The following is a 14188-nucleotide window of genomic DNA, read 5'->3' as shown; positions in this document are numbered from 1 at the left end:
AAAAGTGTACTCCACTGAAATTTGAATAATAACAAAACCCCATCTTCGATTTTTCTTAAAATCTCGTAAATAGACAACCGAAGGCCATCACACAGTAATCTAGAAAAACTTGTTGCATTATTTTGTTTTTAGCGACAATATTTGTGGTACAAATCAGAGCTTTTCGAGAATGCGCTGATAAGTTGAGAAATCTAGAAATAGGAACAGAAAAGCGGCAATAAGCTTCAAACGCGAGTAAACGTGACCGCATGTGGTGAAGAAAGGCTGTTTTAGCAGATAGGAGTAACTATTTTGAACATGGTATTCTACAGTATCTGAATTCACTCTTATACGTAGAGCACTGAGACTTCTAATATGTGGTGCCTCTCCATTACTGACACACAGACGGAGCTGTTGTGACAGCCATGTGTTTGCAACACGTTGGTTAAGAAAATTGAATGTTGAATGAGTTAATAAACGATTCATAATAAATTTTTATCATTTGGGGCACGAACACTACCGCATTAGACTGCAGAACACGCTTTAGGGCAAGTTGTCATCCGTCGTCTGCTCTACAGATGAATACCTGTGCGCCGCATCTCGGAGGCAATGCTTTAGATCATATGGTTCAAAGTAGGGACAAAGATTACGCCTCCCGTAATTTTATCGACAAAAACACTGTGAAATTCATTTGAACGTAATATATTTCAGTTTTGCATTCGCACTGTGGATACTTGCGCACAAGTATCTTTGCGCACAAGTATGCGCACAAGTATACTACACAAGGATACTTGCGCACGTAGTATGTAACCAGTCTTACGCTTTGACCTGCAAGGTATAACATTTGACCTCCAAGGTGGTGCCGGTGAGAGACAGCCGTTGTTTAACAATAAAAAATAGTGCTCAATGTACATGCCAATGGCTGCTAATGGGGAATGAGAGACAGGAGAATTCGGCTTTTAGTCAACGCACACGCTGCGATCCCCATTAGCAGCCATTGGCATGTACATTGAGCACTATTGGACAAGAAAGGGTTGCTACATTATACTCGCTGGGTGTAACCTCCTTAGTTTTAGAAAGGTTTAGCGAGCGTTGAGCCGCAGAACCATGAATACAATGAACTAGTATATACCATGAATAAATTCGAGGTGGTCAAAGGGGGGAAGCAGATACAAAGCGCAAGCCGTAAGAAATTAAAAGCTGAATCCTCCTGTCTCTCATTTCACATTAGCAGCCACTGGCATGTACATTTAGCACTATATGACCGGAAAAGGTTGCTACGTTATACTCGCTGGGCGTAACCTCCTTGGTTTTAGAAAGGTTTAGCGAGCATTGGGCCGCAGTGCCATGAATACAGTGAACTAGTATATACCATGAACTCAAGGTGGTTGAAGGTGGAAAGTAGACCCGAAGCGCAAGCCGTCAGAAAGTGTGCGTGTGCCACCTCTCGTTTAGTCCTTGGAATGTCCACTGAATGGCGGTTCTTCTATATGGGGAATATATGATAAAAAGATGCGAGATTGTGGGACTTGGAGTGTTGAATAGATGGACGAACGGACACACAGACAGATGCAAGGATGGATGCATGAACGGACGCAGGGGCGGATGCATGAACGAACGCAGGGACGGGCGCACGAACAGACGGATGGATGGACGAATGCTTCGCCCCACTCTCCATCCTTCACTCCGTGGATATGCTGGCAACTTTTTTTTGGCTCGCTAAAGACTCGGCACAAGTTTGCACTTTTAGTTGCCGGCGTACCACAGCCTCGTTCTCAAGCTAAGAGTTGTGTTTGTTATTCTGAAAACACATCATTTAAAGAGGAATGATTTCTTTCTGGGAAAATATAAAAAAAAGACTTTTGCTGTTTTAGCATTCAATCAAAGGTCTAGCTACCACCATATGAATATGACATGCTATTTCTCGCATCAAGCCAATCAAAAGCAAACGGTGTTTGTCGTCACGCCATATGACATGACGTCACTCATCATAATAGAAATAGCCGCTGTGTGTCGCCGCAGTCTGATATCAAGGTAGTTTATCCAGTGAATTGAAATTACAACTACGTCGATTTTGACGTTGTCGTGTGCGCAACGATATCGGCGTGTTCCACAGCACCACGAGAACTAATGATGAATACGTGTTCAAATAGTGTCACAGGGCCCCTTTACGGCTCTTCCATAGAAGAGTATATCCTATACTTTAAATTGTTCAACATTGTTTCGGAACGCAATATACTACAAGGTAAATTTATTTATCTCACAGGCAAACTTAAGCAACCTGAACCGGGTTCGCGAACAACTACCCCTGATATTTGCAAACATTGCCCTCTTGCAGGTAACGTACCTATTTTCGGTCATTAAATTGCTGCTACAATCCTCGAAAAGTTTTTATAGTGAACTGTAAGTTGAATATATTTCACGTGAATGAATAATTGCTCATAATTGAGATTACTTTAAAAGGTAAACATATGAACAAAACTGTCCCAATAAATAGTTTACCATTTCGTACTGCTATGAAGTGTTCGTCGCTTTCGCTGAAAACCATTACTTTTTGCTAGATTTAGTTTCGCGTAAGTAGGTATTCCTTGTAACATTTCTATTCATCGTTCCATACTGTGGGTATAAAATTCCTGCCTGTGCGATCTCTTGAAAAAAGTGCCGCCACATCCACGAAGTGAATGATGATGAGTGGGCGAAGCTCCGGAGGTAAACCTGGTAAACCATGAATCCTTCGTACATTTTGCCCACTCGATTTTATTGCAACGCTCCCCCTAGCATACGTCGCCGCACTATATCGAACGATGACACGTGCCATATGTGGCATCATTCCTATTTTATAACACCTCGCATCTTTCATAATCAACTACACGTACCGCCGTCTAGTTTATAACATCTTGCATCTTTTGGATGGATGGATGGATGGATGGATGGATGGATGGATGGATGGACGGACGGACGGATTGATGGACGGACGGACGGACGGACGGATGGACGGACGGACGGACGGACGGACGGATGGACGGACGAATGGACGGACGAACGGACGGATGGATGGACGGACGGACGGACGGACGGATGGATGGACGGACGGACGGACGGACGGATGGATGGATGGATGGATGGATGGATGGATGGATGGATGGATGGACGGACGGATGGACGGATGGACGGATGGATATGGCTGTACCCTTTAGATCGGGCGGTGGCTAGCGAAATACTTAATGCCGTCAGCTACAAGTACCGCCATCTAGTGAACACTGCAAGAACTGAACGAGAGATGGCTACATACAGGGGACGCACAGCCCACGCCTTAAGGAGCTTCGCTCCTAAAAGGCCTGCATGATGACAACTTCATGTGATAAATTGTCTAGTATAAAAAACAAATGAGTAATTATCTGTAGCCTGTTAACGCCACCACTGACACTAATGTAGTTCACGTGTATAAAAACTACCCCTTATAAAAATGGCTGTTGATTTTTCATTGTTGGATTGTGATCGAATTATTCACTCTATTGATCATCAATGGTTTCGCCATACTCATGGACTTGCTTCAATACTTTGTCGACAATATTCATGTGGAACATTTTGCAATAAAAATGTCATTGACTCATTTTTACTGCAGTACCATTGACGAAGTATTTTGTGAACTAAAGTTCTGTTGAGCACTTAGCAATAGAAATTTTATTGTATCATATCTATCAAAAAACCATGGACGAAATATTTCGTAAACAATATTTCTGCTGAGCACTTTGCAATAAAATTTATATTGTCTCATTTCTGCCAAAAAACCGTGGACAAAATATTTTGCAAGCAATATTTCACAAGAAAACTTGAGACGCACGCCCACTCATGTTCTCCTGCATGCACGCGCGAAGGAGGGGGAAAGAGAAAAGAAAAACAGAGGCGAGAACCGCGGATGCTGAGAAGTTTCGTGTTCGTGGTGCGGCTGCTCTATAGTGCATGCGTGACAGTATTGAAACACTGGCTTATATGTTGATGCTCGTGTTCTAAAAAATGAATCTTTTTTTATTGGCACCAGTATGCCCTACGGCATAAGTTAAAAAAAGTTCTTTTTTCTGTATAAAGGCAAGGAGTTGCCGATGCAGTGGACCGTGCATCCAGCGCGTCAAGACAGGTGGTCGGCCGGGGTTGGTAGTGTAGCCCGCGTAGGTGGCGAGTGCGAGCCTTGTGAAGGCCCGGGCAGGTTCCCAATAGTTGGTCAAGCGTTGCCTCTGTGGTTGGGGCAACGCAGAATGGCATGTCGTTGGGAGAGGCTGTGCCCGTCCATGTAGCCCGTATTGCAGCAGTCAAGGCGTTGTCCATACGAATCCTCCTGAGCAAACCTCCTCTCGGTGAGTTAAGCCACCGAGAAGGTCTGATCCACGCGGTGAAATGAGTGCACGCGTGGAGCACCAGAGGGTCTCTTTTTCCACGAGCAGGCTGTCTTTCAGGGACAAACGAAGTAGAGGCAGCGGGTGTTGAACAGTCACTGAATGGCAAGCGGCATCTGCTTTCAATTGAGCCGCTACAGACCGGCGGGTCCACAATACGCGGACAGGACATGCACATGAGTGGATCAGTCGGTGTATATCAGAGGCTATATCGAGGGAGCTGGTCACTTTTCGCAGCTCTCGAACTGCCTGAGTGGAGTCCGTATATACAAGCAACTTATCGTGTGACAAAGAAGCCATTTTGGATATCATAACTTTCAACCTGCCCCGTATCGCAGTTAGCTCTGCTAATAGGGATGGAAATGGTGCCTCTTTTACGTAAGAGCACATATTTTGGATTTCAAGTTCCGCGGGGCAGATAAGACTGGTGTGCAGAACGCAGTCCTCGATAGCTGCGTCCGCGTATACCGCTTGTGAGTTGTGGGTGGTAGTGACGACGCCCTTCGTCGCCACTTGTCGGGTGGATTGTCGTAGGCAGGTTAGAGGTCGGTTATCACTGGCCTGTGCCTTGAGCCATGGTGAAACTTGTGCCAAGGGTGCGTCAGGCTATGACAGCGTTGAATTGTAGTAGTGAGCTATGCTGCCACCGGAGAAACAGCTTGACTCTAGGGGTAGCGAGTGACTCGATGCTGGTGTGAAATTTCGTCGATGGTGTTCAGCTGCGCTTCCGCCTGGAAGGTCGCGATAGGCCTTATACGAGCAAGGAATGTAATCGTCCTCATAGAATCTCGGTTGGCGGTTTTAAGCAAGTGCCAGTCTCTCAATGTCAGTCGTTGAAACTGATCTTGATAAACGAGCCAAGGTTGTATGATTGATCGCACCAAAATACGGGCCATTCAAGAACAGGTACCTCCGGTCTTTCGAGAGATGCGACGAATGAGATGGAGGGTCTTAGCACTCTTCCGACGAGTAGAGCGAACCGACGCATTCGCAGAGCCATATGGGCCCAGTTCGATCCTAAGTACACGTATTGTGGATACAGGGGTGAGGTTGTGGCCATTTGGGCTTAAACAAATTGGCCTCTGCAGGAGGCGACGGCGACCTCGTCTGTTGGTGATAGATATGAATGCAGTCTTCGTGGCAGATAATGTTAGTCATTAAACCAGTACAACGCCTTGTCCAGAGCACTCTGAAGTGCCTCCTGCTGGCGTTGCAGGTCTGGATGTAGTGTCCACATAGTCAAATCACCTGCATACAGGATCAAGAAGGCATCTGGAATGCGTGCTAGTTGCCAGGTGAGGGGCGACAGGGCAAGATTGAAAAGTATCGGGGCCAGCAGCGAGCCCTGCGGTACACCCCGCTTCATTACAGTCTACGGTTGGTTCCTTGCCTACTCGGAAGCAGAAGGTGCGGTGTGCCAGAAAAGACACCACAAAGTCTAAGACGCGAGGTGGACGTTGAAGCCTTTGCATTATGCTAATAATCGCAGAGTGGCTGACATCGTCGTAGGCCTTGTGAACGTCCATGGCGAGAAGGGTTCGAACGCTGCTTCATCTTCTTCCAACAAGCACAATAGACGTCAAATGATCTAGGCCATCTTTTGTACCGGAATGCGGTCAAATGTAAATCTGGGATGGTTGGTACCAGGCGTGCTTTTTCAGCCACCAAAAGATGCGCGACGCCAACATGCTTTAGATAAGCTTTCACAACGCACACGTCAAAGCAATCGAACGAAGAATTGAGAGGTTTTTCAGGTGCTTTCCCGGCTTTGGTATCGGCACAACTTCAGCATGCTTTCACAATTCAGGCAGCTCTCCGGTCGTTGAAATGGCGTTGAGCGTGCCCAGCAGTCACTGTAGTGCAAGGTCATTCATGTTTTCGAACACTTTATGAAGATCCCATCTAGCCCTAGTTCCTTGCGTACTTTTGCCTGGTCAATTGCTGCCTTGAGCTCCGCCATCGTGTACGGCACTTCCATGCCTTCGATGTCTGACGGACTTGGAGTCGTACCAACCTCCAGAGGCTGATTATACGGACAGCCGAATCGTGGTGGGGCCAAGTTGTAGGCCTGGAAAAAAACCTTAACTATTTGTGGAGCGAACTAGCTTGACGTGCGTCCAGATGACCGACACTCACTGGCCGCTGGGTCCGGCGTACACAAAATGAATCGCACTGATGATTTAAGGAAAGCATGGCAACAAAGAAATAAACGAAAGGCAGTGAGTCAAAGAAGGATCAAAACTGAAAATTGGTTCATTCTTGATTAATGGTTGCATAATTTCATGATAAACTTGAACATCAAGTATACAGAAGCCAAGTGCAGAAGGCAGCAGGAGAGCGTATGCCAATGAAATTTGCGCCCTCTTTGAATATTAAGTACAGTTCTCATACTCCAGCATGAATTTGTAACAGTGAACCACGTCCAAGAGAACCAGTGCACTGCTGTAGAGATAATGTACCAGCTGTAAAAACCCCCTTTTTCTAAAACGCAACTGGATGGAGTAACAATAAAGATTTGAAGGTTCCTTCTGCACCATTTCTTGACCCCATGTGCACGCAGATGTTCACGAAAGAGATGTGCAGAAGCATTGTTTATTTGAAGGGAGACCCATCTGTCTGCCGCTATTTGTGTACGTCATACTTGAGCCTGGTGCGCGTCTTGGCTTTCACTTGAACAGCGGTGTGATGCTGAATAAAGGTAAGAGTATACCCATTCCCCATGAATAAGATCAGCTAAGGACTGAAAGTGAGCAAAAATCACTCTATATCGCGAAATAATGCACATAAATTTTAATTGCGGAAATACGTAATCATCTAAATCCTAAAAAGCCGCTGCTGCCCCAGCATGCTGCTTGTGGCAGTTCGCGCGTACGGAATGCAAATGTTAGAGTAGGCATGCTAAAGTACCCGCGCTACGTTGACTTGTGAAAGCGCATTGTCTTCAAACAGCTGAGAATAGGCTGCTATCACTGACACACGTGTACCTCGCGAGACAAGTAAGTGAAATTGCTTACAGCACGCGCACGTGCGAGAAACATACATAAGTTTCAACAGCCGAAAACAGCCTCGTTGTGCTGGTGTCCGCGAATTTCGGTGAGCGAAACACCCGCGGTTCATGGGGAAGTACTAAAATGACGCACGAACACACGCTAATTGTTCTTGCAGAACGGCGCACCACGTACCAAAGTGAAAGCCGAAAGCACTCGTCGTTCTTGTCTCGAGTTCATTAAGCCCTACAAACTATTCACTGACAAAATGCCTCCGCAAACAAACGCATATGGCACAAAAATTTCAAACTTCCACCGACTGTTTGCAAAAAGCCACTTGGTAGACATATACCCACAAAACGTCTCGCCATATGCACTGGCGCTGTGGTACAATGGGTAAGACATCTGCTTCACGTGCATGAGGTCCTGAATTCGATTCCAATGTTGGGTGGTCTGCAGATGTAGGTGACTGCAATATTAATGGATCTCTAATCACCTAGGGTGATAATATCTACTGCATTATTGCCGAGAAACCAACTTCGAGTGTGCGAAATATAGGTTTTTTCGCATTGATGAACCATTGATGGCTATCAATTGAAAGTCAAGGGTAAATTTTCAATGCTTGTCAACAATAGCCTTTGGGGTGTTTCGATGAATCCACAGCGTATTTTTCATTGCTGTTTCATTTTTTCTCAATCATAAATCTATATCCAGTCAACTTATGGTTTTACTGAAAGTAAAGGGCCAATTTTCAATACTCGTCAGCAATTTCCTCAACGGTATTTTAATTGAACTGTCATCTTTCCTTATGCCACGTGCTGTAATAGCTAATTACATTCTCTTTGTTTTTTTTCAATGAAAATTTTCGTAAGGGATATACGCTAAAACATGCTTTTGAGTATCGAATCGAAAAAAAATATTTCTTGTTACGTATTTCGAGTAGGAATACACAGGGGACACGAATGGGTATTTTTGTTGGAAGTGCTGCAGGTTGATGAATGTGAAAACTGATCCAGTAGATGCAGAGTTCTCAATATTTTGTGGAAACAGAAAACAAGTGCAGCACTGGCACAATAAAAAAGGTGGTAGGAGCGAAATTCTCCGTTGTAATCATCAAAAATGCAACTCTAGACACGCTTCCAGCAATTTGATAACTTAATTGGTCTCAATCTGCGGACGCATTTGTAAACTATATGCAGAAACACCACTTATACTACAGTTTGTCTTCTTGTAGCATTGTTCAATCTGGTCTATTTAGAAGCATTAAAAATAAATATAACAGTATTATAAATATTCAGTATATAAGTTTAAGTCGCATTTCTTTATATTTACTACGCGGGTCTCAGTGAAACTGTGCAGCAATATTTTTGTACACGAAGATCAACAAAGAATTAGATTCGTGAACAAGATAGAATTGACAAGTATTCACACAGGCCACACTCGAGTAGAATCATCACTTTGGGAGATATATGCAAAAAAGTTATTTTCAAAAGTCGCTAGAACTTGTGAAACGTTGGTTGACGAGTATAAGTTTATAGGTTGATTGTGGTTCGGCAACTCATAAAGGCTTCAGTGTGTCATTCAGAAAAAAAGGGTAAATTATTATCTATGGTAAAAGTTCGCTTTAGCTGTCTTGAATAAATTCGTTAACAAAGTTCACGTTATTTGAATTTAAACATGAAACGTTACATCCGTCGAAAAGTTTACATTTTTGTTAGAGAATCGAAAACGGCCACAACTCTACAAATAGCAGGTTTCCAAGTGTAATGATGAGTTTTCCCGTTTTGTGGCACTTTCTAGTATCATTAGCGCTAAATTTGCATTGCTGGAAACAGTACAGTTACATATTTTAGGTGCGATGCTCCTTGGGGTGTGGGTCTATCCCCCCTCTTTCATAGACTGTTGTAGTAGCCCCTCTTAGTTAGTTTTAAAGATTGCTCACTAGATGGCGTTGTATGTATGTAATCGGTTCGGTTCGCACTGTTGTTCGGACGACGTTCGGTTCGGACTGTCACGGTGTATGGACGTGTTTTTTGAGCGCTCCCGATCGACTGCGCAGATAAGTTGTTTTGCATGTTTTGAGCTTGTCCTTATAATGATAGGGCAGCAGGTAAAATCCCTGTAGCACTTATTTTATTGTACAGCTTTTTCGGGGGTCAGTCACCAGGTATTTATTAGTTTGTGTGTTTGATTTTTTTGTTTTTTGTTGTTTTTCTTTTTCTTCTCCACCCAGTGGGGGAGGTGCACGTATATTGAACACGCATTTTTTGTAGCAGAGCTTAGACTTTCTCTTTTTCGTAGGGCAGGGCTCGAGATTTGTAATTATCGAGAGAGTCAAGTCATATAACAATTGGTGTCGGAAAGACATGGTTAAAGAGACTGTGAAGTGTTCAGGATTTGGGGTTGGTTTTAAAGTGGACACAAGTGTAGAAGCGGAAGAAGAAGAGGCTGACGCGAAGTATAGACACTGTGAGGTCAAGGAAAAAATGGAGAAAATGATGGTTACCCAGAGTGACATGCTGATGAGAATCTCCGAGCTCGAGACTGCATTGGCGACAGAGCAAGAGAAAACGAGGGCTATGGGAGAAAAGCTGAAGCCCACCGAGGAAGCGCTAGCCAAGGTGAACAGAGCAGTGACCTACGGAGAGAACAGTAGGGAACCAGAAACCAGAACTGCGGAGAAAAAAGAGCAAGCAAGCTCAGAAAAAACAGGTTCAGCCGGAATATTTGTAGTCGTAGTGGCGGGGATGGAAGGGGACAAAGCAGCCAGCGTCACAGGTGCAAGTAACCCCCAGGTGCAGGACGCTCCAGCTGAAAAGTCACAGCATGTGATAATTGCCGGGGACTCGAATTTAAATCGATGCACAGAAGCCATCAAAGAGGTGACAAGAGGTGACAAGAGGGTGCAGTAGGGGCGTTCCCAGGACGCAAGCTGGAAGCAGTCAAGAGGCAAGCGAGCGCTAATCTCAAAACTACAGCTGATAGACGAAACCTCGTGATAATTTCAGGCCATAAACGATGTCTTAAATGAAGATACAGCAGGACTATTAACTACACTGGCGAAATGCGTTGACGACATGCGTGCCACTTCTCCTGAGGTAAAGGTAGCGATATGCACAATACCGGAGGTACTGGTGCGTGATAGCAACATGCAAAGAGCGGTTGTCAACGCAAACCAAGAGATATGGCGGATGAGTCGAGAGAAAGGCTTTGAGGTGGTGGAAATAAAGAGAGAAGTGCATAGGTGGGGTGGTTTTCAACGAGACAGAATGCACTGCCATGGGCGGCTAGGTCATGAGGTGGGTTGGCGACTTGCAGGACGCGCAGTAGCTTTCTTGGAGGGCAAGCGGACCCTTCGGGGTGCAGGATAGCTAGTAACGAGGATAACAACCAGCGAGACTCTTTGACAGGTAGTATGAACAGATACGATCTCAAAGTGGCACCAGTATCTAAGATAGGTAGAGTCCGGGGCAGAAATAAACGTAGGCACGAGTTCCGAGCCATTTCAGACACAGGGCATATTGACATGCATGGCGGTAGGAACAGGCTGAAGTGGGAAGAGATAGAGAAACAGCCAAGGGAGGAGAGACCGATGAAATACGGTTTTGTAGAAACACAGCTCAGGGACATGAAAGAACCTCCTAACACTGCGGACTACGCGTGGGAATATTGTAATAGAACAAAAGGCAGCAGAAAGGGGGGGGGGGTACTGGGGCATTCATTCATAAAATACAGACTGGCAAAGTGTCAAGTAGGAGTGCAATGAACATTATTGGCTGAAAGAAAATGTGTCAGGGCAAATGACACTCCTTGGTTTCGTGTACTTGTGGACGGGAGCAAAGGCCAGAGAGAAAAACGAGGCAATAGTAGAGTGTATATCAAAGGACATTCAGTAGTTAGGAGGAGAGTGCGAGATAATTATACTAGGAGATATGAACGCACACATAGAAGATATAGATGGGTATACCAACCCGACAGGTAAAATGATCATAGAAATGTGTGAAAGGCTGGATTTGATCATTTACAACAGTACCGAGAAGTGTGAAGGGCAAATACCGTGAGAGGTAGGAAGACTGCAGTCGACAATATATTACGCACTGATGTCACATAGGATGTATGATAGCTCCGGGGAATGAATGCACATAGATGAGGGCGGCTCCAGAAGTCTGGGTAGTGATAACAAACTTATCAAGCTAAGTTTTGGAAGAACAGTGAGAGTGGGAAGGAGACAAGATGAGCAACTATAGGAAAATTTTTATTCAGAAAGGCAAATTGAAATAGCTAGTAAACAATTTGAGAAAGTTATCACTGAGGATAATAAAACAGTGTGGATATACACGAATCAAATCAGACTGTTCGAGCTAGAGCGTGCTAAGGCACGTGACAAGTCACTGCGGAAAAGAAGACACAAACCCAAAAGTTCGTTGGTTGAGGAAGTTAAGAGAGCCATAGCAAAACGCCAGGAAGCCTCTAGAGAACACAGACATGCTAAGCAGCGAGGTGAACTGACAGATGATGTTGAAAGAAAATGGGAAATATTTCTAAGCTGTAGAAAGGATGCATCCCTTCTGATCAATGAGAAGATTAGAAGAAAGGGAGCACATTGGCTTGCAGATGTACCAAAAATAGATAGAAAGGCAGCTGCGAAATTTCGGAACCATATAAACTCCCTAAGAAATGAGACTAGCCTAGATCAGAGGTTTATAACTACAGCTCAAGGTCCTAGGCTATAAGGGAACGAAGCTATTGAATATATAGGAACAAGGGTGACAGAAATATTTCAACAAAGTGCTTTATGCACCACAATAGACAAGGATGAATCAAGTGGCGCAATGGCTCCATTTTCAAAAGAAGAGTGCGAAAGGGCTGAGAAAAGGGTTCTTAGTAGTACATCAACAGACCCAGATGGCATTCCAAATATGCTGATAAAGATAAAAGGTCCGAAGTCGAATCAGGCTTTGAGAGAGGCAGTGAGCAAAATAATAATTGATGGAGAAGTTCCCGATGGATGGAATTAAGCAGGGTCAGCATGATCTATGGGGACAAAGCTGACATAAACAACTACCGTCCTATAACATTGACATCAGTGGTTTACAGGCTGGCGATGCATATTATAAAGGAAAGACTGCAGGCATGAATAGAGGATGATGGGGTGCTGGGATAACTGCAGAATGGGTTTGGGAAACACGGGAGGACGGAAGACAATCTATTCTCACTGACGCAGTGCATCGAAATAGCAGAAAAGGAACACAGGCCCCTGTGGCTAGCATTTTTGGATATCAAGGAAGCGTACGACAGCGTGGTTCAAGAGGAATTGTGGGGACTACTGGACACTCTAGGCGTGGAAGATGTAGTCACTAATCTTTTAAAGGATATCTATAAAATTAACAAGGTATTTATAAAGTGGGGAAAACAGGTATCCAAGCCTGCAGAGGTAGAACGGGGGCTTAGGCAGGGGTGTCCCCTGTCACTCTTATTATTCATGATGTGCCTACAAGGATTAGAGGCCAAATTAGAGGGAAGTGAACTGGGCTTCAACCTCTCCTTCGTCAAACAAGAAAAACTCCTTGAACAGGCACTACCAGCATTGAAGTACGCAGATGATATAGGACTAATGGCCGACAACAACGAAGATTTGCAGAGACTGGTTGACATCTGCGGTAATGAGGGAGATAGGTTAGATTTCAGATTCAGTAGGGAAAAATTAGCAGTCATGATTTTAAATGACAATGAAGGTAGTGAGCTTAAAATACAGGAGGTCATGCTAGGGATAACAGGTAAATACAAATATCTGGGCGTATGGATAAGCAATGGGGCCAAGTACCTAAGAGAACACGAAATAGACGTGTCAACTAAAGGTAACAGGAATGCAGCGGTAATGAAAAACAGGACACTGTGAAATTACAATAGGTATGATGCTGTCAGAGGAATATGGAAAGGGGTCATGGTTCCTGGTCTGACGTTCGACAATGCGTTCTTGTGCATGAGTTCATAAGTTCAAGCAAGATTAGAAATTAAGCAACGTAGAGTAGGTAGGCTTGCTTTAGGAGCTCACGGGAGAACACCAAATTAGGAAGTACAAGATGATACGGGATGGACATCATTTGAGGGCAGGGAAGCTAGCAGCAAGATATAATTTGAGAAGTGTTTGAGGGAAGTGGGGGAGGAGCGTTGGGCTAGGAAGGTATTCAGCTACTTGTACATGAAGAATGTCGATACAAAATGGCGGAGGCGAACCATAAAATGGACTTGTAAATACTTGGAAAACAGCAGGGGCCAAACTAAAAAGAATTATCGGTTAAGAAGAAGGTGAAGGAAGCTGAGACCGATATGTGGAAATTGGCATGATTAAGAAGTCCGCACTAGAGATCTATCGAAATTTTAAGCAGGAAATGCCAAGGAAAGGATCTATATTATTACTCGGGGTAGTTCTCCACTGTTTGAGGCCAGGACGGGAATATTGCGAACCAAGATATATCGGGCCAAATACGAAGGGGTAGACACGATATGCAGTGCGGTTGGAGAGGAAGAAGAAACTGCCGAACACTTGATAATGTTCTGTAAAGGGCTTCACCCTATAGTTCAGGATGATGGCGCAGAGTTTTTTAAAGCACTGGGGTTTAAGGACAGTGAGGGCAAAATAGACTTTAAGCGGGTAGAATTAACTAGAAGGAGGTAATCTGATTGGTGTCTCATGTCAAGGCACGTGTAAAAATTAAACCCTTCCCTGCCAAGTAGGAATCCTCAACCTCACTATTTAAGGGGAAAAAATAAATCTAGTTTTTGGTTCATTCAGTACGACGGCTTGGTGGCGCTAGCCACCGCCCG

At 44.4% G+C, this 14188-nt stretch overlaps 1 protein-coding gene across 1 annotated transcript in view; it reads left to right on the top strand.

The window, feature by feature from the left end:
- The window catches only part of LOC119186788 (solute carrier family 41 member 2), a 41701-nt gene that overhangs the window by 8179 nt on the left and 19334 nt on the right, over positions 1-14188 (top strand). Inside the window, exon 3 of the mRNA XM_075894586.1 lies at positions 4235-4334. Within this exon, the coding sequence (XP_075750701.1) occupies positions 4235-4334 (100 nt within the window). The remainder of the gene's footprint in view (positions 1-4234; positions 4335-14188) is intronic.

This window comes from Rhipicephalus microplus, chromosome 5 (genome assembly GCF_043290135.1).
Source record: "Rhipicephalus microplus isolate Deutch F79 chromosome 5, USDA_Rmic, whole genome shotgun sequence".
NCBI lineage: Eukaryota > Metazoa > Arthropoda > Arachnida > Ixodida > Ixodidae > Rhipicephalus > Rhipicephalus microplus.
This window is presented reverse-complemented; position numbering and strand designations above follow the sequence as displayed.